At 46.3% G+C, this 24,589-nt stretch overlaps 1 protein-coding gene across 3 annotated transcripts in view; it reads left to right on the forward strand.

The window, feature by feature from the left end:
* The window catches only part of BCORL1 (BCL6 corepressor like 1), a 48,597-nt gene that overhangs the window by 21,267 nt on the left and 2,741 nt on the right, over positions 1-24,589 (forward strand). For 2 of the 3 annotated variants that reach the window (XM_075836586.1, XM_075836584.1), the window contains exons 4-13: positions 380-3,001; positions 6,753-6,897; positions 10,825-10,905; positions 12,001-12,387; positions 13,620-13,816; positions 15,094-15,315; positions 18,390-18,556; positions 20,110-20,255; positions 21,314-21,391; positions 23,436-23,601. In XM_075836586.1, coding sequence (XP_075692701.1) covers positions 380-3,001; positions 6,753-6,897; positions 10,825-10,905; positions 12,001-12,387; positions 13,620-13,816; positions 15,094-15,315; positions 18,390-18,556; positions 20,110-20,255; positions 21,314-21,391; positions 23,436-23,601 — 4,211 coding nt within the window. The remainder of the gene's footprint in view (positions 1-379; positions 3,002-6,752; positions 6,898-10,824; positions 10,906-12,000; positions 12,388-13,619; positions 13,817-15,093; positions 15,316-18,389; positions 18,557-20,109; positions 20,256-21,313; positions 21,392-23,435; positions 23,602-24,589) is intronic. The other variant, XM_075836585.1, reaches the window with a different exon arrangement.

The following is a 24,589-nucleotide window of genomic DNA, read 5'->3' on the forward strand; positions in this document are numbered from 1 at the left end:
GCAGATATTCATCCCCCAAAATACTCAGTGTGAACAGCAATTATCGCGCCGTTTTTCGCCCGCGGCCATTGAGCGCCGCGGGCATAAAACAGCGAGATATACGCTTTCTCCTGCCTCCCATTGAAGTCAATGGGAGGTCGGAGGCGGAAGCGCCCGAAGATAGGGCATGTCGCTTCTTTTCCCCGCGAGGCAGTTTTACTGTTCGCGGGAAAAAGATGCCGACGCCTCCCATTGAAATCAATGGGAGGCGTTCTCGGGCCGTTTCTGCCGAGTTTTGCGACGCGGTTTCCGCGTCAAAAAACTCGGCAAAAGACCCTGTGTGAACATAGCCTAAATGTTCTCTGATTAATTTGACTAATTCTATTTTTTTTGTTCTCAGGTGGATTTAATACCTGCAACCAACCAAAGTGATGCCCTGATGCTGCAGGAAGTTGGTGCTACACAGGTGGAGACTGGGCAAAAACCGGAGGACAAACCACCAGATCGCACTGAACCAGAAGCGGCAGGAGCCATCTCATCGTCTAAAGCCTGTAATAATGTATCACCACCCGAGGGCAAAGCGGCCACAAACGCGTCGGAGAATTCTACCCAAGCAGCTTCAAGCAGACACAGTAAAAAAACAGAGCCTGCGAGGGCTCCGACGCAAGAGAAGGCTGCAGCCCCCGAACACCCTGCCGCCCAGCCTGATGAGGACGACTCTGTAAAGCAAAAGACTGTCCTAGGCCCTGGATTACAAATCGCAGGTCAATCCATAGACCCTTCACACGCTGTTGTTTCCTCTGGGTTTCCCTTTACTATGAGCAGAATCTGCTTCTCCACCACTCAGGTCCCCAATGTGCAGAAGCTTCCTCTGTCCTTCCCGCCTGGTGCCGTTTTGACGCCGAGCCAACCCTTAGTTTACATCCCACCTCCCAACTGTGGACAGCCCCTCAGTGTAACTACCTTACCGACCACATTTGGAGTGACGTCAACTCTGACCCTTCCCATCATGCCCACCTGCTTGACGGACCGTTGTCTCCTACCGGCACCGTCAGAACGGCAGTCACATACTTTTACTTCAACTCTGGGAAGGCCGTTGACCGCTGACCCCAAAGTGGTCCCTGCAGAGCTGAATAAACCAGCCAGCACAGTGGCCCCTACTGTTTCTCTCAGCAATAGTCTGACCCCTACGGTGGACGGTTCTACCGTCGTCACCAATACATCGACCTCCACCCTGTCCGCTTTACAGACCCTCCCGGTGGTCAGTGTGAACCCGGTCACCCTAGCTTCTTATACCAGAACACCGAACCTAGAGCCACAAAACGATTCTTCTTCGTCGTCCTCAGTTTCTCCATTGAAGTCCCCTCCGCAGCTCGAAAGGGAGATGATCTCTCCCCAAGACTCTTATGAAATGCCTTTGGATTTGTCCTCTAAATCTCACCGCCATAAACACGCTCCATCTAACCAACGTAAAACTCCACCTATGCCAGTGTTAACCCCGGTGCACACCAGTGGGAAAGCCTCGTTATCCACCGTTTTGTCCAGGACTGACTGTAGCGCTCAGAGTCCTGCCCCAATCAGTTTCACCAGCAGCAGTGTTAGCCAGAGTCTTCGAGGAGTACCCCCATTGGTAATGTTCCCCGAATTTTTGAGAAACGGGGATCCGGTGTCATCACAGTTAGCATCGGGATCTTGGATCAAGAATTCTGCTGCTCTTATTAGTACTATACCAGGTACTTATGTAGGGGTGGCTAACCCAGTGCCTGCCGCTCTGTTGTTGAACAAAGACTCTAGCTTGAGCCTTAGCACAGACTCCCGACTTTTGGCAAAGCAGGAACCGATCTCGATTATTGACCAGGGAGAGCCAAAGAACTCAGGGTCATGTGGCAAAAAAAATAGCCAGACCAGTGTAGATGGCCATCAGTCCACAGAGAAGCGACATCTTCACGGACGTCCTACGACGGTGAACTCTCTCTGTTCTCCAAAGGACTGGACCTTACCTGGACATGGGACCGTACATCCAAAGTGTCCCTTAAACGGGAAGCCCAGCAATTCTCAGGTTCTGCCAGTCACTTGGTCTCAATACCATCAAACATCAGTGCTGTCCATTGGCATACCAGCCACAGGCACTCTCCATTCAAACCAAGGTCCTCATCAGAGACTTAGCGAGTTCACTTTATATTCCAGCATTCTTCCAGCAGAATCCAAGGTGACGCCTCAAAAAGGCGTAGGAGATTCTACATTAAGTACTCAGCAAAAGACGACGACGACGCCATCAGCGGCCCCCGAGCAAGATCTGCTGGCCAAAACAAGGACATGTGAATCTGTTTCTAAGCCTCGAAAATCCCATACAAATAAAACTTTACTGGCACCGAAACCTGCTGCAGGAAATGCCGCGTTATACCTTCAGCCTGGCATGGCGGACGGCAGCGCAAATGGTAAGCAATCCACTTTAAATAAACTACCCAACAAGCAGAACTGCAAAGACGACAAGATCCGGCCACCAAAGTTAAGTTGCAATCGAAAGATTTTTGGGGACACCAAGCCGAAAAACAAAGTCCTGGCCTCCTACATGACGAACGACCCACAGGCAGCGTCTCCGAGAAAAGACGGTGGTCACAGCTTCCCTTTATTGAGTCAGGACGGCGGCAAAAAGGACGCCAAGAGCGATGGGTTGCAGGATCCGCCCGTACGTCGCAAGCGCAGCCACAAAAAAGCACATGCCCCTGCGGACACTATGCATTGTGTGCAGGAGGTCGACTTGAGCAAAGTCAAAATCGAGCGGGTGGACGATGATGAGAACTTTGGCTGTTTGCCGTCTTTTAACAGTGCATCATGGTCGCCTGTGGAAATGCCGCCAATTACCAAAATCAAAGCGAAGGTTAAAAAAGAGCCGGGTTTACGAGGTCGGGGTAAGCGTCTGGAACAGGTCACACCAACCAAGCCAGCACAGCCGAAGTCGAAGTGTAAAGTGAAAGAAAAAGACGAGGACACGAGTTTACAGGGACCTCCGAGAAAAAAGGTGAGTGTTACCAGAGACGGAGCCGGAGATTTTACCAGGTTTCACTTTATAGATCATAACACGGTTAAAGGGATTTTTTTTGCCATAGACTTTTGTGACTTCTCAACTAGATATGCCATAAAGTCTGATTGATAGGGGTCTGACGGGACTCCTGAGAATGGCGGTGCCCAGTCCCTGCCCCGGTCCCTCTGACCTATCAGCTGTTATATGTAGCAAGTCACCGATCTTTAGCTTCCAATAATTGTATTGGGATTTCTGAACCAAGAAACAGAACAACGATGCGAATGTAAATGAAAAATACAAGATGGGGAAAGCAAAGAGGAGGAAGGTGGAGGGGCCAGATAAGGAAGGAGGGCGCAGGTGGGGAGGGGGGGGGCCGCTACCGGGGACCTCAGATAACTCATCCACGCGGCTCAGACCTAATCAAAGATGTCCCGTTTATCCTGCAAGAGTCAAGGTAACGTTGGCCGTGCATTAGTGATTACAGACGTCCGTTTTCTGTACGACTTGTCATTCACGGTTGATCTGTGAAGATCGTTCTGGACGACAACTCCGTAAGTTAAAACGACAAATTACCATTGATCTCGGCCCTGATCTGTGGCCTGGTCTTGGCTTCTGCTGATGTGACGCAGATCTGTCTTTTTGGCATGAACGATTTTAAAGTGTAGCTAAACGTTTGAGAAACTAGTATATGTGACAGGTCAGAAGTTTGGATTGGTGGGGGTCCGAGCACTGAGACCCCCACCAATCGCTAAAACGAAGCAGCTGAAGCCCTCGTGTGAGCGCTCAGCCGCTTTGTGTCTGTTCGGCTTTTTCCGGAAATAAATGTATCGTTCACACGAGCGCTTCAGCTGCTACATTTTAGCGATCGGTGGGGGTCTCAGTGCTCGGACCCCGCACCAATCCAAACTTCTGACATGTCACTATGACATGTCAGAAGTTTGTGAAATGTTTAGCTTCACTTTAAAGAACTGTACCCGACAACGACCGAAAAATCAAACACGGCAGATAAAACTTTTCCACAGATATCTGTCGTCTTTTGGCGCCAGTCACGCTTGTTCGTGTCATGAAAAGGCGCCGGTAGAAAATCCAGTTTGGTGGTCCAAAATCTCTAGTCTATGGCCAGCGTTACTGTTAGTTCACCTTAAAGGTCCCGTAGAATTACAGACTTTTTTCAAGAAAGCAAAACTTTTTGAATGAAAGATAAAAAGTTTGCGGGTCGTCAGATGGACCGTCTGAGGAGACTTGTCCTTCCAATGTAAAACTTCGGGTATGTTCACACGTCTTAACAAAATACGTCTGAAATTACGGAGCTGTTTTCAGGCGAAAACAGCTCCTGAATTTCAGGCGTTTTTGCAAGTACTCACGTTTTTCGTGGCGTCCATTACAGACGTAATTCGAGCTGTTTTTCATTGGAGTCAATGAAAAACGGCTCCAAAAACGTCCCAAGAAGTGTCCTGCACTACTTTGACGCGGGCGTAATTTTACGCGCCGTCTTTTGACAGCGACGCGTAAAATTACACCTCGCGGGAACAGAACATCGTAAGACCCATTGCTGACCATCCCTGACTTGCACAGGCAGCAAAGTAGAAATAGGACTAGTTAGGCGAATTTCTCCAGGCTACGGAGGTCACCGGCTGATTTATGGGGGTCACCTTATTGTCACCACTGGTGTAAATGACAGTGTGAAGGTGACGGGGAATTGTGACTGATTTAATTAGGGATGTCTATAAGGAGGACGGACATTTAAATAGATCATGTCATTGGGGGTCGTAAAGGACATATTCACACGCTGCAGTAACCTACCACGGTGGCCAAACCTGTCGGTGTAGTAAACAGGATTTTAGAAGGTCCCGTTCCCAGCATACTGGATTTTAGGGACACCGCGAGTCCTATCCGTTTGCTGCCTATCTAGGACTTGATGAATGTGCCATTCAGGCTTTTAGGAAAGACTTGTGGGACTGTCATGGCAGCTCGTCCTATGGTCACGGTGATGTATTTTATTTGTGAAACGTTCTATAGGAGAGTCATCGGTTTTATCCAAGGGGTGCACAAGCTGCGCCCTGCAATGCCGTTCTGCGTGGCCCCCCAACCATTAGGATCTAAGCAGCTTAAAGGGGCAATCCAGGTAAAACTGGGGGGAATTTATTAACGGCCTTACGCCGCTTTGGTGGCGTTAAAAAGTTGCAAATTATGGCGCACATCATATTTGCTAAATAACTTTGTGACTATTTGCTGCTTAACAATTCTCTTCCAACTTTTTAAAAGTGGAGCAAAAAGTTGGCGGGTGTTAGCGGAGGGGGCGTGGCCTTCGAGGAACGGCAGATTTACTATAATTTACCCTAGAAATGGTCATAATTTATAGAGCAAATCTACACCTGCTCTTAGCTTTTCCAGAGTGGAGGGCCCCTCTCTCCATTGCTTGGATGTTTTCTTGTTCTCCCGATCGTGTCTCAGATGTGAATAACGCAAACTTTTATATTGTGCCCCCTTAGAAGTGGTGGTCTGACGACGTTGCCCTCAGACCTGGAAAGTTTGTGCACCCCTGGTTTAGCTTTTTACCCTTTTATCAGCTACTTGTGCCAATTTCAACGGGACACAGGGTAATGCTCCATTAAATGAGGACTTGCTGACCGCTACCCCCCCTCCCCTCCCCCATGGTATGATCGGATTGAGGGGGATCTCCCCAGTATCAGATTATCATTTAAAATGGGTTTTGCAAACCAGACGACCACTACGTTAGCTTTGGTACATTAATGTATTAGCAAACTGGATCAGATGTTTGGAATGCTCACAGCAGCACAGAGTATTTTATTCGTATGCCTATGGAAAGGAAATAAAAGCAAATGGGTAACATTCAATGTTTTTTGGAGTCTGCTTTACTTTACTTTACTAAAATGTCATTTGTGAAAATGAACCATAGATCGGAATATTGTGGATTTCTATACATTACATCTCCGCAGGATAATGAACGAGGTTAATAATGAACGTTGTAATAATTTATAGTGTTTGGGCCTCCTAACTCCGATCTGGGTTTTTATAAACTTCAGTATTGTGCTGCCTTTAAGAGGGTACGACTTTAATTATTAAAGGGGTATCTAATGACAACAAGCCCTGTCTGTACCCCTGGAGTGGGGGTCATCCGGCCAGACCGACACGTCCATGTGTTATGTGGACGTCTATTTATTTCAATGACCGACATGTGATTGTCATTTGCTGCATGGGAAACGTATACCTAGACGTGATAAGAGCTGATCACCGGCGGCTCTGATCCTGATCGCCATGCCGTTTTCTTTTCGAGCATTCCCCCACCTAATAAAAAAAATTCACCAGTAGGTAGAAAACTATGTTCACATCTACATTCGACAAACGCCACCGGCACCCGACGGAACCCATTGACTTATAATGCGGTCCATCGGATCCGTCAATGTAAGTAGCGCTGAGGTGTGAACAGAACCGAGGTCCTCAGGGAAGGCCGGATTATATCCACTCCCCTGTAGCGCTACGCACAGCATAATGTACCTCTCCGTGGCTTGGAAAAGTTGAGTGACAACTCAGCCCAGGAGGGAAATGCTCGTTCAGTCTGATATCTGCGAAGATCAGGGCCGCGTAGTCGTAGTCAGGAGAAATTTTTCGACTCCAAAATACAAATATTAAAAGCGATCTATTATTCATAATGTATTAATTTACCGACTACGCCGCCGTTTACAGGTGGAGATTCCCCTTCTAAACAATCTCTTGTATGTTTCAGTGTAAGAGGCAACGATCAGTCACCAACCTTGAGAAGAAAGAACTTACGACCCCGAAGACCAAGAAGGAGCCGGTGGTCCCCAGGGTCAAGAGGCGGAGGAGGAGAGCCATAAAAACTGAGCCTTTTGATCCGGAATTCGACCCAGGTATGAAACCAGAACCAGCAGCTCGTAGAAGAGCCGCAATAATTCACTGAAAACATGTGGCGTCTGGACCGACCTGTGCGCAAAAGTGGTCGTGGCTTCAGTGGCGCTCCGCGTGTAACGTGTCCCGTATCCGTCACATATATGGATGTAAATGATTATGGAGGGGCTTCGCACTGGAGACTTGTAGGTAGTGATCATAAAGGTGAGGGGTCCCCTCCGTCCTCCCATGATCACTACAGTTAGCCGCAGGGACTCCAAATTGAAGGGGCTCATGGTAAGACCCCTTTAACCACTTTCCACACTGCGTTGTACATTTGTCTCTTTGGCGTTCCTGCGGTGCGATCGCGGGGTGCCGATACGTTGTCTATTGTAGCGGGAGGCAGGGCCGGATATGATGCCGGTCTGTATAGAAATCTATAGGAGTATTGCAGTGTAAGGGATCACATGTTCAAACAATGCAAAATTGTTATCGCCGCATCCGGAACGACTCGTACTATAAAATGATCTCGTTATTTAACCTGCGCCGTGAACGCCATAAAAGAAGAACCTAATAATAATGACAGAAATTCTGTTTCCCCCCACCCAAAAATAATGGAGTTATTCAATACATTATATGTACCCCAAAATGCCATTACCATACGGCGGACGTGGAAATAAAAAAAAAGTTACGACTTAAAAACGAAAAAAGAAATCGCTGCGCCCTTTCGGGGTTAAGGGGTACGTCTGAGTAAAATATTGTGTACGTCCTGGAGTCTTGTAACTCTGTGGGGGGGGGGACCCCTGAGTTTTGGTGCTTTATCATAACATTTTCTGAAATTAAGGGGAGATGCTGTGATGTGATAGATTCAGGTCCGGAGATCACATCGGGGGGTCTGTCATCTTCTACCACTATGGATTCTTTTCTATAGATCCGACACGGCTCGGAGATTTCTGTTTCCGCAAATCTACAACATCCGACCAAATGTAATCCAAACCAGATACAACCCGGGGATCAAACGTCCGTCAGGCAGAATCAAGCACTTCAGTCCCAGAGAGATGACGATAATCAGTAACTGCTGCCTTTACGGTCGGATCACCACATTTATAGCGTCTACGACAGTTTCTGGAATTATAGAAATAAAGCTTCTTCCATTGTAGAATTATTCCATTTTCTAATACACTTTGCTTGCTGTCAGTGAATGAAAAGATACATACATGTTTACAGGTTTTCAGCCTCCTGGATGTAAACAAGAATGTTTCCATTCACCAACTGTAAGCAGAGGGCTTGCAAATGGTGAGAAATTGAAACACAAAGTATATTAGGAAGTTTCAAAACTGCGATTAAACTTTATTTACACAAAACTGGAAAATCCCTTTAAGGAAAAGCTCTTCAAGGGCTACTCCACGTGGAATAACTTTTTATACCGCATTATAAGGAGATGCAGGTTCAGTTTTGTTGGATCCAAGAATCACAGCTTCATCCTTGGGTCTTGTACCTATAACATATCTGAGGAACAGACGCAAGGCCAAAAACCAAAACAAAATAAATGTGTGCGCCGAAGCCTTACCCACATGGGTGCCCCGCAGCAGAGGGAAAACCGTTCTCAGCGCCATCTTGTGGCAACTGAAGGGATTGTCACTGGCCTTCCAGCACATTGCGGTGAACGGGAAAAGCTTTATTTACTGCAGATTTTTACGGCTGAAGTTTTCCCCATTGAAGTCATGGGGTGAGATTTTTTTTTTTTTATCCCGAACGTCCCCATATTATTACTGCACGAATGATTTTTTTTTTTGTTAAGGGATTGTCACATCAAGGCGACCTCTTCTCTAAAAAACAGCCGCCCTATTGAGCAGCTGACCCGGTTCCTGGAACCCCCTGCGATCAGCTGTTATCCCCAGGGCACGTCTTGTCCACCCATACATTCCTCCTGCAGCGCCTGCTTCAGGGAAACTCTGGTATTACATGCCGGCGATTCAAATAAATAGCCAAGCATGTAATACGGGGCAGGCCGGGTGCACCTTGTACCCTGTTAGCGGCGGTTTTACAGCTTTCTGATGCATTGTGTAGATTGTATTTTTCGAAGTACGTTGAACGCTGCGGTAAATTATAAATGCAACGTGAAAAGACAGACTTATTGAGACGTGGATTTCTAAGCAGCGTTATAATACACGCTCCTGTATGTGACCCCCCCCCCCCCTCTCTCGAATTTAGAAGTAAATTCGTGGTCCTGCGAGACGCCGCTTTGAGTATTGCTGATAGGACGTTGAGAGGAGAAGTCACAGCAGGATATTACATAAGAAGCAGCAGTCAGTGGCCGGCCGTTATCTGCGCTTCCTGTGTCCCCGTTCAGACTTCCTATTGCAGACTCTTCCCCAGGTTTATTAATAAGACGTAACGCGCTGAGCCTTCCTGCAGTCACAGCTTCACCACCTGATATGGAGGTTTTCACGGTTCCTTCGCTCACACCATGGATTGGGTGATCGGCAGCCGACAGAGAATGCTGGGAGTTGTAGTCTCGGCATGCTCCAGATTTGCATTACGAGGCTTGAGATATTCTGCGGCCAATGTGCAATGATTTAAAAGGATTACATGGATTTTGACAACCCCTTTAAGGGGAAGCAGGTGATTCCACGCCCCCAATTTTTTCTTAAGCAGCCACATCTGGACATGGGGAAGGGGGGGGGGGGGTTATTAAAACGGTTCATCGCTTTTATGGGACTATTAAACTTAAAAGTTTAATTGCTGAACATTAAAGGGGTTCTCCGCTTTGGGCTTTTTCTGCTTGTTAGAAGGGACCCTTGATCACAAAGTGTCCTCCTGCTGGAGGACACTTGTAATGCTGTAATGTGTGGGGAAACCTGGCAGGAAGTGTTCAGTTTCCCTGCAGCGCCACCACAGGAGAAATTAAGCATTACACGGTGTCCATTCATATCAATGTGGTGTCTGTAATACAGGACAGGACGGGTCCTCCAGAGAGAGAGACACTCTATGTAACCGCTCTCGACTCTGACCGAGAGATGAAGATCCTGAACAGAGGACCCCCCACTATTAACCCACAATTCCCTGATAGGGTGTATGGAATTGGGTTTTCCAAACTACACAAGCCCTTTAAGTTAATACTCTTCTCTCTGGTGAAAATAAAACTTTCCCATGTGAATTCTACCCTGAACTCGTGATGTGTGAAGCTCTCTTGGTTGTTCTACATGATATGATATCTGCTGTATTTTGATGGTGCCGTTGCCCAGCAACAGTCCATGCATGTACCGGGTGACAACTGCAGGACTCCGTCACCCTGTGTGATGGTCAGTGAGAAATTCTCTGGGTTCCCTCCTGTAGATAATCTATGTTCCCTCTATGTCTGTTCCCACAGAGGAGCTATCCCTCCCGCAGAGCTGTGGCTAGGCTTCAAGTAATGAAGCCCTTGAACGGCATGGTTAGGAATCAAATAAAATAAGAGTACACCTTTGCGCACAATTTCCCATTTTCTGACATGTCCAGGTAGCATTGGTCAGAGCGCGGAGACCCCCACCAGTGAAAGAGACTGCTACGCACTTCTTAATGCGGTGCCCTTTTGGCTCCCCTTGGCCAAGAACACGGCTGCCAGTCTATTACAGTCAATGGCCTGACCAGCGGGGGCCCCAATGACCGGACCGCCACGCGTATCAGAAGACTGGAAATTCTGCACAAAGCGGAGCATTTACTTGAAAGCACCAAAATCAACCGCACGACGAGCAAATAACCGAAAAGAACTGGTGGAGATTTGTCTCCCGGACCCTCACCAATGTTATCCTGCGACGTGTCAGAAGGCGACAATGGAATTCCCCTTTAACTGCAAAGAACAACATTATTTTGGGGTCCGGCTTGCCTCTCCCTCTCTGCTGCCTTTTATACAAAGCGTTGTGCCTTACTTGCCTTCCTCTCTCATTGTGCTCTCCCTTCCCCGACAGCCCCGCCAGAGAGAAAATCCAAAAACAGCTTCAAAGACTTCATCCCAGTCGTCTTAAAGAGCCGAACCCGCAGTCAGACAGGTAAAAGGGGTTTAACATTGAAATGCAGCAGCGGGGGATGGGCGTGGCCTTTTGTTATTGGGTGTTCCAGTGTTCTGGGCGTTTATGGATAAGTAGGGAGTCGTTCACACCTGTTTTCCGGCATGCGCGGTTTGATCCATTTTGCAACGCATTTTACTCATGGAAGGAGGAGTTCACCCGGTGAATAGAGACTTCTGCCGCACACAGAAAATATTCATTTTCCAAGCGGCCCAGCAGGGGGTTCAATCCAAAGTGTCCGGCGCTGTCCCGTTTCTTTGTTGCTTGTTTTTTTTTTTTTACTTTTTTAAATGATCTGACACAACGGGATCACAGGAGTATAAATATCTCGCCCCTTTCCTGACCTTCATCGCCTTCCTAAAACGACAAAAAAATTCCCCGGTAAATACCAAATCCTAAATCTTCTGTCAGGTTGCTAAAAATTCTGATTGGTTGGCTGACAACCCATGTGATCCGCCGTTACAGCTTCCCCAGGAGTGGTTACCCGGCTTTTCCAGACTCTTGAATGGTAAATTAGTTACACAGTGATACGTTCCCCTGCCGAAAAAGTCAGATTTGCCTTTCAGGGGTCTGGAAAAGTTGCAATCCTTTGGGAGTAGTAATGGTGACATCATGGGTTATAACCCAGCTTTCCCAGGAAAAGAACAGGAATAAAAAGTGGAGTCGTTTTTTACAACCGAACAGAAAAAGTCGACTCAAAAAAACGTGAAAAATTACTTTTTTTTTTTTTTTTCTTATTAGGCAAAATATTGTTCTAAGCGTCCGTCCGGTTGTGATCTCCTGTTCTTGATCTGACAGCGCCGCTATACCCGCCGGGTAGTTCAGTTGCTGTGGAAACCGTACGATGCCCAGAGAGGATTGTACACGGGTCATATTAACTAGGATATTAATTACGACAGTCTCTGGGCGTCATACGGTTGTCACTGTAACTTTAGCGCTCCGCGTGCAGTAGCGGCGCTCCGCCCGTGATGTCCAATCAGACGGGAGATCACACCTGGATTCTGGTGAGTCTAAACAAGTTTCTAGAAATGTCCTGCAAAGTCCTCAATGACCCGTTTTACTTCTGTTCAACTGCAGGAACTTATGGATTTTCAGACGTCGGATCAGTTGTAGACATTTTCCGAACCGAGGTTAATGAAGAGTTAGAGGAGAAGGGCACCCCCTATAAGAGACGGAAGCACGGCAAGCCGGGCCGGCCACGAAGGTGCTTAGTTGTCAAGGAGGAACCAGAACCGGAACTGATCAGCCCAATAATACAGGACTCCTGGGAACTGTCCAGCAGAGGTCTAGACACCGGGAAAGCGGCCATCTTGGAGCAGGACGACAATGGTGAAGAGGACGGTACACTGCGGCGGAGAAAGAGGCGGAGGCAGAAGAACCGTAAATACCAAAATGGCGAATATCTAACGGAAAAAGAGGAAGAAGAAGTGTCTCAGTACTACTGTAGGAGAAGGGCCAGGACAGGTGAGTCATTGTGCCGTAGGCATAAGTGAGCAGACGGTCAGGTGATCGTAGGTGCATGATGTTATTTCATTGGGACGATCGAGATAAGCGTCTATCAGTTTTATCTGACACCACTTATCTCCTGCAGAAAAACAAAGGATCAAATAGGTTAAAATCCACCTTGCCCTTGTTTCTCCTCTTTGGTCGAGCTCTCCCATATACATTTTATCTGCCGACAAATATCTCTTGTGTTTGGCCACTTTAAGATGTGTGGTAAGAATTTTATTTTTCCTTCAGATTAATTTGTGAAGTTAAAGGAGATTTTATTCCTCAGCCCCACACCGTTCCTGGTTTGGGAAGGTGCTTCATGACGTGTTCATAGTGGCATCGCATCACGTGACATTTTAGCACCTGTGGTCACATGACTCATGCCATGAAATGTGGGAGATCTGCGTGATAACCATATTTGTTGTCACCCATCGTTCCCAGAAAGCGATAGAACTAAAAACGGCCGAATGCAATTTGTAACCAGAACATGTTAAATCAAGCACTCCTGTCCGGGACTAGTCCTGCTCTCACAGCAGAACTTTCATTCCACATTTCTACAAAGCTTTAATTATACAAAACCAGAAAACCCCTTTACATAAGTGTCCCACAGACCTGAGATATTTGACGGCTGATCCTAATGGGGATAGAGGGGACGACGACACAGGTATAGAACAGGTCGGGTCCGATCCTTTGTTTCCGCAAGATAAACGGTGCCTGATATGGGCGCTGCTTATCTCCTTCCCTTCATAGAAATAATAAGCAGGTGGCTGAGCCCGATGGACATATTAATGGCGGGACTGTGAGGTATCTTATGACTATGGCCGGCTTTAGTGGTAGTTTCTGCTATATATATATATATGTATGTTGTTTTTTTTTTTTTTCTTAAAGTGACGGTATTCCTTATTTTAAAGAAGAAGTGAGACGTATGGTTTTCCTCGCTGGTTAAAGTGATGGGTTGGCTGTTTTGGCTTGACGCTTTATTCCAGAGTTATTACATTTCATAGATCGATGTGTTGTCCTAATTAGATATTGTAGCCGGAGGCAACGCTCTGAAAGCCGGTATACAGCGAGCGACAAAAGCCATAGAACAGTGGAAGGAAACCTCCCTAGGAAATAGAAAATCCCATTATTTCATTTGTTTTTTTATTAATAACCATCCTTTTCAGTTTCGCTCATATTCGCCCTCTTCTCGCCGTTGACTTTAGATTTCCGGAAGAGGAAAATATCACCAGACGGAGCCAGCGAGATCCTGAGGAGTAACCAGAGACCGGGCGATCCCAGAAATAACTCCTTCAGAGGCAGCCATGACGACTCGCCCTCCATACAGAGTCTAGAGAAACCCGCTGGAAAACGCAAGTGCAAGACCAAACATATAGGGGGCAGAGCAGACGAGACGCCCAAGGTAGGAGATTGTAGAGCATCTCGTGCGCTGAACGATCCTACAAGCATAGAAATAACGGCCTCCCCTATCTGTTGTATTGTTTAATGGTGTACCGAGCCATAATAAGGGACCCTATAGGACCCTACTCTACCGCCGCATGCTCTAATTTCATACCAGGACATACGGGCCTCCATTTATTAAAGCTGGCTTTCAGTCTAGTCTTATTAGTCTTTCAGTTCCTCACCATGTCATGATCTCTGCTTGCTGTCAGAGAATTGGGATGTTGTTTACATCTTGTTTAAATGTACAACCCGATTACTGGGAGTTTGTTATAATTTACTACAGTCTAGTTTAATCTGCTGCAGAAATCCGCAGGTAAAACTCCTATTTCTGCCACGGATTGACATGCGGATAAAGTCCATTGTAAGTCCCTGTTCACACCGAGTTTTTTTGGAGGCAGAAAAAAAACTGCCTCAGAGTTCCTTCAGGAATTTTGAGGCCAATTTTGAACTGCCTGGACGAACGTTTCCGCGTTTTTTTTTTAGCTTTCGGACATTGAAGATTATGCGAGGACCACGGGCAAAAAACGCATGAAAAACTCAAACGAGCACCGCAGGCTTTTTATGCCTCACATTGATTTCAATGGGAAGTCAGAGGCGGAAACTGCGGCAAGAAAGGAGATGACACTGTGGGAAAAAAAACCGCCTCTGCCTCCCATTGAAATCAATTGAAGGCGATTTCGAACGTTTTTTGGGTTCTGATTCCGATGCGCCAAAAAACTCTGTGTGAACTGACCCTAATTCAGTGACCTAATTTTTAAATCGGCGTCACGTTCATTATTTGGCGCAGATTTTTTCTGGGGCTTTTGCATGGGACATAAAGTACCTCCACATGCATCGCCAGCAGATTCGTGCTTAAATCCTGACAGAATCCACAACGTCTGAACATGGCCTTAGGGTGAATTCACACGCTGCAGAATTGCGGCAGATTTTCAGCACGTACGCTGCATTCAAAATCCGTAGCGATTTACAGAACAATACATTTGGATGGAGTTTTAATAACCCCGTCCACAGGTAGCGGGAAAAAAATCAGCGCAGAATTGAAGGCCAAATGCAGATTGTTTTAGTCCTTCCCAAAATCTGCATCAAAATCCTGATTTCTCTCTGATGTTAGAAACTTTTTATTTTTGGTCAATTTTTAACGAGACTGTAATATGTTTTTTTTTGTAACCGTGAACCCAGTATTTACCGCGCTCGTATACTTCATCAAACTTCATATTTGCTGTTTTCTTATTATAGGGAAGAGGCAGACGGAGGGGTGCAACTCCCAAAAACACTCCCATTAAATCTCCCAGGAAGAGCTGCGAGCCAGGAACCCCCGGCCGCTCTCGCCGTACCGGTAGCCTCGGCTCATGCGACACCCCGAGCGGGCAGTACATGCCTCCGGAAGCCAGGAGACTGATCGTGAATAAAAACGCTGGCGAGACCCTGCTGCAAAGGGCGGCGCGGCTGGGATATAAGGTGAGGTACAGATAACCTGGAAATGACACCATTAATCAGGCGGCATCCAGAATATTTACAAGTAAACGCACGCCTTTAAGACGACCTTAAATTGTTGTTTTTGAGAAACCTGAAAGGACGGTGTCCGCTTCTTCACAGCCTGTGCGATGATGGTCACCCAGCTTTCCCAGATCACTGAGTGTCAAAACCGCCAAAGGCAGCAGTCTGGACTCTGGAGGAAGATGAGGCATCACATAAATAGTCAGATATGTGTCATTCAGGAGGCGAGGAAAGATGTGTGGCAACTGTAATGGATGTTACTCTGTTATAGGGGTCTCCCAACTTTCCTTACCATTATCAAGATCTCTGTTGATGTCAGTGAATGGAAACATTCATTGTTTAGATATTGAGGCTGAAAACCCATACCGCCCGAGCATCGAGAGTTTACTACATTTGTGTTCAGTTTACGCAACTCACTGTAAGCTAACCAGCCTGGTATCAGGGCTAAGGCTTCATTCACATCTGCGTTCTTCAGAATCGCATAACGGACACGAACCGCGCCCAACAAAACTCATTGACTTTAATGGGTTATGTCGGGTTTCCTGTATTTTGTCCGCCATTTTGTCCGGCATTTCTCACCGGATCTACAACGGAGGCTCCTAAAGGAGACTCCAATGCAGATGTGAAAGCAGCAGAAAACGTGTTTCCTGCACTGATACATTGTAACAAATTATCTGCTGCGGATGTGTTTTTATCTCACAGTGAATTGTCTAGGCTGCCTACAATTGTATCTATCTCCCAGCTGTGAGAAGTCTTAAGTCTGGACGTGTTTGTCGGCTGCTGGACGTGTTTCTATTCACTGACAGCAAGCCGAGATCTTACAAAATGGTGTGAAATTTAACCACAAAGTATAATAGAAAGTTACAGGATTTTTTTTTTATTATACAGTGATTAAAGGGAATTCCCATCATAGACCATCCACAGGGAACGGCATAAATGTCTGATAGGTCTCAGAGGTGGGAGCCACGTTCTGCTAAGGATGAATGGAGGGGTGATCGCTCACGTGTATGATTTCCTGTTTCCATAATACATTCGCGGTCATTCTCCGCCTGGATCCGGCAGCCGCCTCACCGGACAGGGTCGGGTGACCAGTGCTCGGGAGGTAGATACGGATCCCAGTGAGGACCTATCAGACAGTTATGTCATATCCTTTGTATATACCACGGACGTCCATAATAGGGATATCTCTTTGAACTTTATTTACATGAGCAGAAAACCCGCTTTGGGGTTATTTTGAACCCGAGCGTCGTCGTACATTGGATTTCTGCTATTAAATTCTTAACAATAGAGACAGGTGGAAGAGTCAGGGATTTGGGGCCTCTGTGGTATATTTGGCCCCAGTCCCATGAACATCGCACTATAGGGTCATGTATCATCTGTGGGATTACCCATGTCAGGAGACCTATTCATGAAAATCAAGAATGAGATACAAACTTAAAGGAACAGTCCAGGAAGAACTGATACAGTGTCTTATGCCTGGTGCGGGGCTTGAGGGGGCGGGGCAAGATTCAATGGACACTAGAAGTCAGGCTCCGCCCCTTCATGCCCTGCAGTAACAGTGGGGGAGATTTACTAAACAAAATGCACAAAAAAAGTGCAGTACTCGCTGTGCGCCATATTTTTTTTCGATCTTTTTTGCACCATCCTCGACAATTTTAAAGTGTCTAGAAAAGGGGAGTCCTGAAATTCGCCAAATTTAGTGTAAAATACGCCGGCCGTGAAGTAGCGTGAGGAAGAGAAAACTGTCTAACATGTTTGGCAATTTGCTCCAAAGTTATCACTCTGCGTGCACCGTATTTTATGGATTTTTTTACATTATTGATTAGTCTCCGCCAGTGTCCGTTTTCCTGAAGTCTTCATTTAATTTTGGAAGTTAAGAACTTAACTACTTAAAGGGGTTAATCGGGGTTAGAAAAACAGGTCTGCTTTCTTCCAAAAACAGCGCCACACCTATCCACAGGTTATGTGTGGTATTGCAGCTCAACCTCATTCACTTTTATAGATTTGAGCTGCAGTACCAGATACAACCCATGAACATGTGTGGCGCTATTTTTGGAAGTAAGCTGCCATGTTTTTCTAATCATGGACCACCCCTTTAAGTGTCTTCCGGATTTATGTAAATAATGCTTAATCATTGTATAACAAAAAGTTTTGCAACTAATATACTGAGCTTTTAATGCCTCACAATTTTTAAGGTATCTGATTACTGTCAGTGAATGGAAACATTCATTCTTTACCTCAAGAGGGTAAAAACCCATACATGATTTCTTACAGCTGAGGGTTTGCTACAAGAGTCTAGACAATCCTCTGTGAGCGAACCAGACTGATACAGTGATACATCCTAACAAACAAATGTATCAGACTGAAGTCCAGGCTGTTTAGATTACAGTGATCATACAAGTGTAGCAAACTCTCAGCTGTGAGAAGTATGAGTTGTGTTCAGGTTTTCAACCTCTGGATGTAATCGGTGAATGTTCTCTTTCACTGACACAAAGCAGAGATCTTTAAAGTGGTGAGGAATTGATGAACAAAGTATATTAGAATGTCGCAGAACGTTTCGTTGAGCGCTATGTATAGAAAACCCGGAAAACCCCTTTAAGTATCTGGTACTCGGATGAGTTCCCCAACGACAGCTCAAGGGTGTTGAGGGGCTGATCGGTGCGGGGTCCGGATGACATAATGATGACCTATCCGGTCGATAGGTCATCAGTTGTCCGGTACTGGACAATCCCTTTAAAGGAGTTGTCCAGGATTAGAAAAACACAGCTGCGTTCTACTAGAAACAGCGCCACCTCTGTGCATGGGTTGTGTCTGGTATTGCAGCTCTTCTCCATTGAAGTGAATGGGGCTGAATTTCAGAAAACCTCGTTTTTTAGTTGTGGTCATATCTCGTGTTGATGTTTTATTTTGAGATTTCTTCTTGGAGATTCTCTGCTCTTATTACACAAGTCCTTTCTCTGATAGCGGCTCGCTGACCAGTCCGTCCTGTCTCGTCTTACTGAAGGTTTCATAAATCTAATTTTCTTCCCCTCCAGGATGTTGTATTGTTTTGCCTACAGCGAGATCAGGGTGACATCAACCACCGGGATAACGCTGGGTACACCGCCCTACATGAAGCTTGTGCCCGCGGCTGGACGTCCATCCTACAGATCCTCCTGGAGAATGGAGCAAATGTTAACTGCAGTGCTCAGGATGGGACCAGGTAAGAGAATGGCACCACTGGAAATACATTGCATTTCTGATCTCGTAATGATCCTGGTCGTTAGTGGAAACCATCAGCAAGCTTGTCGACATAAGCACCCCTTACCGTGTAGCTGAGCTCCTATAAAGCAGGGGGTAGTCAGTTTTTTTTTTTTTTCTTGTGTCATATTACTGTACAGTTTCTAGTATAAAGGCTTCACTTCCCAGAACGCTAATCACCAGAGCAAGCTCTGTACAGACACTGAACAAGCAGGGAATGCTGTCAGTGAATGGAATTCTGAAGCCTGCAGATCTGTAGGTATAATACAGACTATAACTCCGGGTCAGTATAAAACAAAGCCGCAGAACCCAGTGCTGAATGCTGGTTTATACCTACAGCTACGCAAATAAGCAGCTTTAGGTGGTGTCCTATCGGTATATTGACTTAAAGGGGTTGTCCATTTTAGAACACTAATTTCCATACACCCTATATGAGATTATAGCGGGGGGTCCTCTGTCCAGGATCCTCATCTCTTGTCCAGAGTGGAGAGCGTCTCTCTGGAGGACCTGTCCTGTCCGGCGTTACACAGACAACACATTGAAGTGATTGGACACTGTGTAATACTTCATTTCCCCTGTGGCGGCACTGCAGAGAAAATGAACACTTACTACCAGGTTTCCCCACAGATCGCAGCTGATCACGGTGGTCCCAGCAGGGGGACACTTTGTCATAACATTATTGTCGAGGAACCCTGCTAACAAGTAGAGATTGTCCAAAGCGGAGAACCCCTTTTAGTGGACACACTGAGTCTTCCAGAGCAAAAAGCAATCCGCTCTGGTCAGCCCGTTACACTAAAATGCCGTAATAGGGAATATTAAAAGGGGTTTATCTACTTCAACTCCTTCTTCTATCAGTACCTGCCCCCACTTCAATACCAGGTTGATGAAGGATTCTTACAGCCGGCGCATCAGGACACGTCACATATGCCCCCCTCATGTCACATACCCGCCCCCCCCCCCCCCCCACGTCACATTTCATCATCCAGCCGGGTCGCATTGTCTGTCGTGCGTCCCGTAATCCCGTCAATGTAAAGTGAAGGGATCTTAGACGCCGTCTGTCATGTCTAATGGAGTCAGGCCTGAGCCCGCATGACCCAGGGCCTCCCAGGAAATGTTCCAATATGGCCGTCTGCCCAGTCAACCCCGTTATTTCCATAGAGATGACGCATACAGGATGTGACATGGGGAGGAGGATCTGCTTATTTATTGCCCTCTGGAGGAGGTCGGGGGATTCGGGGGCTGGGGAGTTTGTCGTCTGGTTTTCCTGCGTGCAGCCTAATTGGATATACATAATTAATGAGGATTGATGAAGGGAACTTTCATCCCATCTCCTGACGTAGCCGCTATTTGTCAGTGTCACTTTACTGGCGTCCTGCAGGATAATGAAATCCTATTTTCCCAGATCTCGGGACCAGTTTGCGCGCTGGTGTCACATGACGAGGTTATATTTATTTTTGGGCTTTTTTTTTTTTTGCTACAATGGTTTTGGTTCTAACACACGTTACTTTGTGACAGGCCCATCCACGACGCAGTGGTCAACGACAACTTGGAAACCGTATGGCTCCTGCTGTCCTACGGTGCGGACCCAACGCTGGCGACATACTCCGGACAGACGCCCATGAAGCTGGCCAGCAGCGAAGCCATGAGGACGTTTCTAAGCGGTAAGGCTGCCGTTATGTGTCCACAGGCCACTCTAGGCTCTTCAGATGTTGGGAACTATAACTCCCAGCATGCCCTCACTGGTTAGAACTAGAACTCATTTGTTAGAGGTTTTATGCTATTATGTAAGTAGAGTTTTTTTCATTTTGTGTCATGAAAGGATCTGCAACTTTATAATATTTTTTGTAAGATCTCTGCTTACGGTCAGTGAACGGCAACAATTTGGTTCACATCCAGAGACCGAAAGCCTGCCCTTATCCGAGAGGTAAATATGATTACATCCAGTCTAGACAATCCTCTGTGAGCTAAACCGTCTGGGCTTCAGATAGAAACATTTTACCTGCACTGATACATTGAAACAGGATAGGTAAGAGATTTACGCTGCTTATTTTTTAGCTAGAAGGAGCGTCTAGACTGGTTATAGTTCTAGCAAACTGTGCTGTCAGAGATATTAGGTCAGGATGGATCCTCTGCCGCTGTATGTACCAGAAAAATGTTTCCATTCACATCCAGCAAGCGGAGATCTTGAAAATGGCGCGGAATTGGAACACAACATATATTAGAAAGTTGCAGAATTTACTCACAGATGGTGTTGATTTTACGTGGGACTGCCTTGAAGTTCTGTACGGTTATACATCGCAAGCAGACCAGGACACCGGTGAAATGAACGGCGCTCTTCTGCTAATGTTTAGTCCCAGTAATATTAAAGGGATCGTCTCGTCAGTGACCTCCCCTCTCACATGGGAGGCAGCGGCAGCTCCCGGCGTTTCCAGCAAACAGCTGATTTTGCCGGAGGAAGCCGTGGCCAGCCAGGAAATGTAATGTAATATTACATGGCGGCCTCGTCATACATAGATGGTTTGAATCTGTCAGATTGGGAGATTACAGAGCGGGGACCCTGAGCGGGGGACCCTAATATATGGACACGAGTTGTCTTCATGAGACGACCCCTTTAATCATTGGGGGGGCCGGACGCATGTTCAGCCTCTCAGCTGGTAGGATAGAAGATACATGTGTCTGGAATCCTCCTTTATCTGTCATGTCCACTCCTTCCTTTTAGATTACCTCTCGGACCTGCGAGGACGTTGTGATGGGGACCCGCGAGCATCCTGGGACTTCTATAGCAGCTCGGTGTTAGGTAAGTTTTGCAACCTTCATTTTGATTGATCGCTGCCATTGATTCTCTTAACCGGTTCCCGACCGCCAGCTGTGTATATAAAGGTCCGGTGTTCGGGGTCCTTAAAACCCGCGCCGTAGGAGTATTTACGGCACGGCTTTTAGTTTGCCGAGCGATCGGGCCGCTGAATATCGGGTCCTCGGCTGTCAGTGACTCCTGGTGAGGAGAAGATAGAAGCAGCTTCTATCTTCTCTGATCTCTTCTACACAGCGATCAATGATCGCTGTGTATATGAATAGAGGTAGCGCCGCTGCCTTTATTGGTTCCCGGTGATCATGTGACTGATCGCCAGGTGCCGTTAGTGGCAGGCTGCTGCCGGGTCTTACTAGACCCAGCACAGCCCTATTAGTGACAGGAGTCACTATGAGAGGGCTGATTTCCCTGCAGCCCCAGTTACAGGGGAAAAAACATGGTGTGAAAGAAGAAATAAATAAAAAAAAAGAGTAAAATAAAGTTCCACAAAGATCTTTTCTGACCTTTTGAGGGACAGACCATAGTAATAAAAAAATAAAAGGAAAATAAAGTGCAAACATTTTTTAGAATAATTACACATAAAATACACACCCCAAAAAAACGTTCCCCCGCCAATCATTGTCATGACACCAGCCCTGACCCAATTACCCTAAAATAGGCATGTGATATATCAAAATTTACGGTAGACGACGACGATCACAACTAAAAGGTCTATTTTAGGATAAAAATATATTATTACCAGAAAAATTGCTAAAAAGTAATTTAAAATCAATTTTTTTACTATCATTTTCAAACTTTAAGCCTAGAAATTCTAAAATAGGAAAAAGGATGTGTACAAAAACGATTAAAAAAAAAAGAAACCGTCATTGACTACAAAAAAAACATCGCAAAGATCACGTCGCCAGCCCAACAAATAAAAAAAAGTTATAGCCGTTTTTACTAACACCTGCTAAAAATGGCTGAACGGTGTCCGGTCCTGAAGGCTCAAAATAGCGCAGTCAAGAAAATAAAAAAACATGTAATTCTCCCCGCGCCAGCACTGGGGCCGGCGACCATCTGCCCCTACATGGTGCATTGGGTAGGAGTGGCGGTAGCTGATAGCAGTCTCCTCCACCAGCACGATATAGAAAGTGGTCACCTATGGAGCCGGATGATGGGGAGATCACTGCGCTGGAGTGTGAAGTCGTCTCTAATGAATTATTATAGTGGGAGGAGCTCTGGTCTTCTCCGGAGTTCCCCTTTAAATAGTGGGGAACCTATTACAGCATACAGACCTTTTGCCTTATAGAAGTGCCCCGACCTTCCAACGCTCCCATCATTGTATAGAGCCAACACGTCTTCTTTTCTCATCACTAATTGTGTATGTCACACCAGCTCTGTATAGACAGACGACGGCATCCCGGGATGATTGGCGCTAATGTCCGATATCCGTATGGAGAGAAGCCGCCTAACAAATCACCTATTAAAGAGGTATTCCCAGAATCAAAAATGATCACCCACAGGATAGATGAACATTTTCTGATTTCTGGGGGCCCCACTGAATGTAAGAACGGGGATCCCAAACCCCCAGACCTCCCCCGCACGGAGGAGGAGCTTGAATGGTGCGGCAGTCCAGCATACGCCCGCCACTCTATTCAATGTCTGTGGGACTGATAGAAAGAAGCTGAGCGCTGTACTCGGCTGTTTCCGTCATTCCCATAGACTTTGAATGTAGCGACAGCGCGCGGGCCCGATCCACAACGCCCTTCGATGTTCTCACTGCAGTCACGTAGTAGAGGGACAGAAGTTTAGGGACCCCCATTCTCACAATCACTCCCAGCGTTCAGAAAACGATCACCTTTCCTGTGGATCGGTGATAATTTTTTATTCTGATACATAAAATCTGATCTGGTTGATAGATTAGTGGTCTGTGCTGTGAAACTACAAGTCCCAGCATGCCCTGACAAGCTGCAGCTCTGTGCTGGGACTGGAGGGGAGCCATCGGGGGCAGGACACGGCTCCCTGACCACTGTGACTCGTTCTGTCTTCTTAGATCCTAAAGATGAGGTCGGCCATGACATCCTCCTAGACGCTACTGAGACCTCTAAGGAGGAGGAGGAGGAGGAAGGGGAGAAGCAACAGGAAGACAACTTTTTGTTTGAGTTTTCAGACACGCCACTGGTTTCCTGCTACAACCTGCACGTCTCACTGACCAGCGGGTAAGTGTTTGCTCAGTACCGGGCTGGAGGATAACGGCGCCAACAAAAAAACGGTTGACGTAGTACCATGGGCTTCTTTTTGATACTGCGGGTTATATTTTATACAATGCCTTGCAGTTTAAAATGATGTCATTTTTAGGGACACTGCAGGGATTTTTAATTATTAGTATTATTATTTATTGTCAACAATGGCATATGAAAAATAACATGTACTGTTTCTTTAAGAAAACCGCACTCACAGCGGCAAAAATTTTTTTTTTTTCTTACACGCGACCTTTGCAGTGCGTCCTCATAATGTCACTTGCGAATTACCGATCCTTATAACAATAATGACTTCTTCCGGGCCCTGGCAAGTCGCTCTTTATCGTAAGGACGTTGTGGGGATACATCAATGTCCGCACATATATTCATCTAACTGTGGAAGGTGATTTATATAACCCACGGTGTCTCTTTGACCGGGCTAAGCAAGGTCAGAGCCCCGGCAGGAAGTGTTGTCATGAGTACATAGGGGCAGAGCAGCAGGCTTTAGACTTGTAACCGCAGTTACTGAATAAGAAGAAAGTTATAGCAAACTTATTTATTTTATGTCTAATAGTTGAACTTTTGCCCAGTCTAATCTGGCGGTCTGACCGGGCACGATGGGAGTTGTCATTTCGCAAAACAGGTTCCGCTGCTCGAGATAACGAAGATGCTTGAAAGCGTGGATAATGCTGACCTCTTGTGGTCAATGGGAGAATTACACTTTATAGTTTTTAAATATTTTTTTTTTTACATCTTTTTTTAATACTGTTGCAACCATTTACTGAGCCAGAAGTATCTATACAAAGCTGTTACATTGTAGAATGCTGTTATTACGTCTTATTATAGGAGCTCAGCTAAGTGGGTACACCGGTATTTGTCAACTAAATTGCTGACTGTTTCCAATAGCAACCAGCATAATTTTGAATGCAGCTCTGATTTATACAGGCTGTAACTCCGGACTCCAGGC

This window comes from Rhinoderma darwinii, chromosome 8 (assembly GCF_050947455.1).
Source record: "Rhinoderma darwinii isolate aRhiDar2 chromosome 8, aRhiDar2.hap1, whole genome shotgun sequence".
NCBI classification, from domain to species: Eukaryota; Metazoa; Chordata; class Amphibia; order Anura; family Rhinodermatidae; genus Rhinoderma; species Rhinoderma darwinii.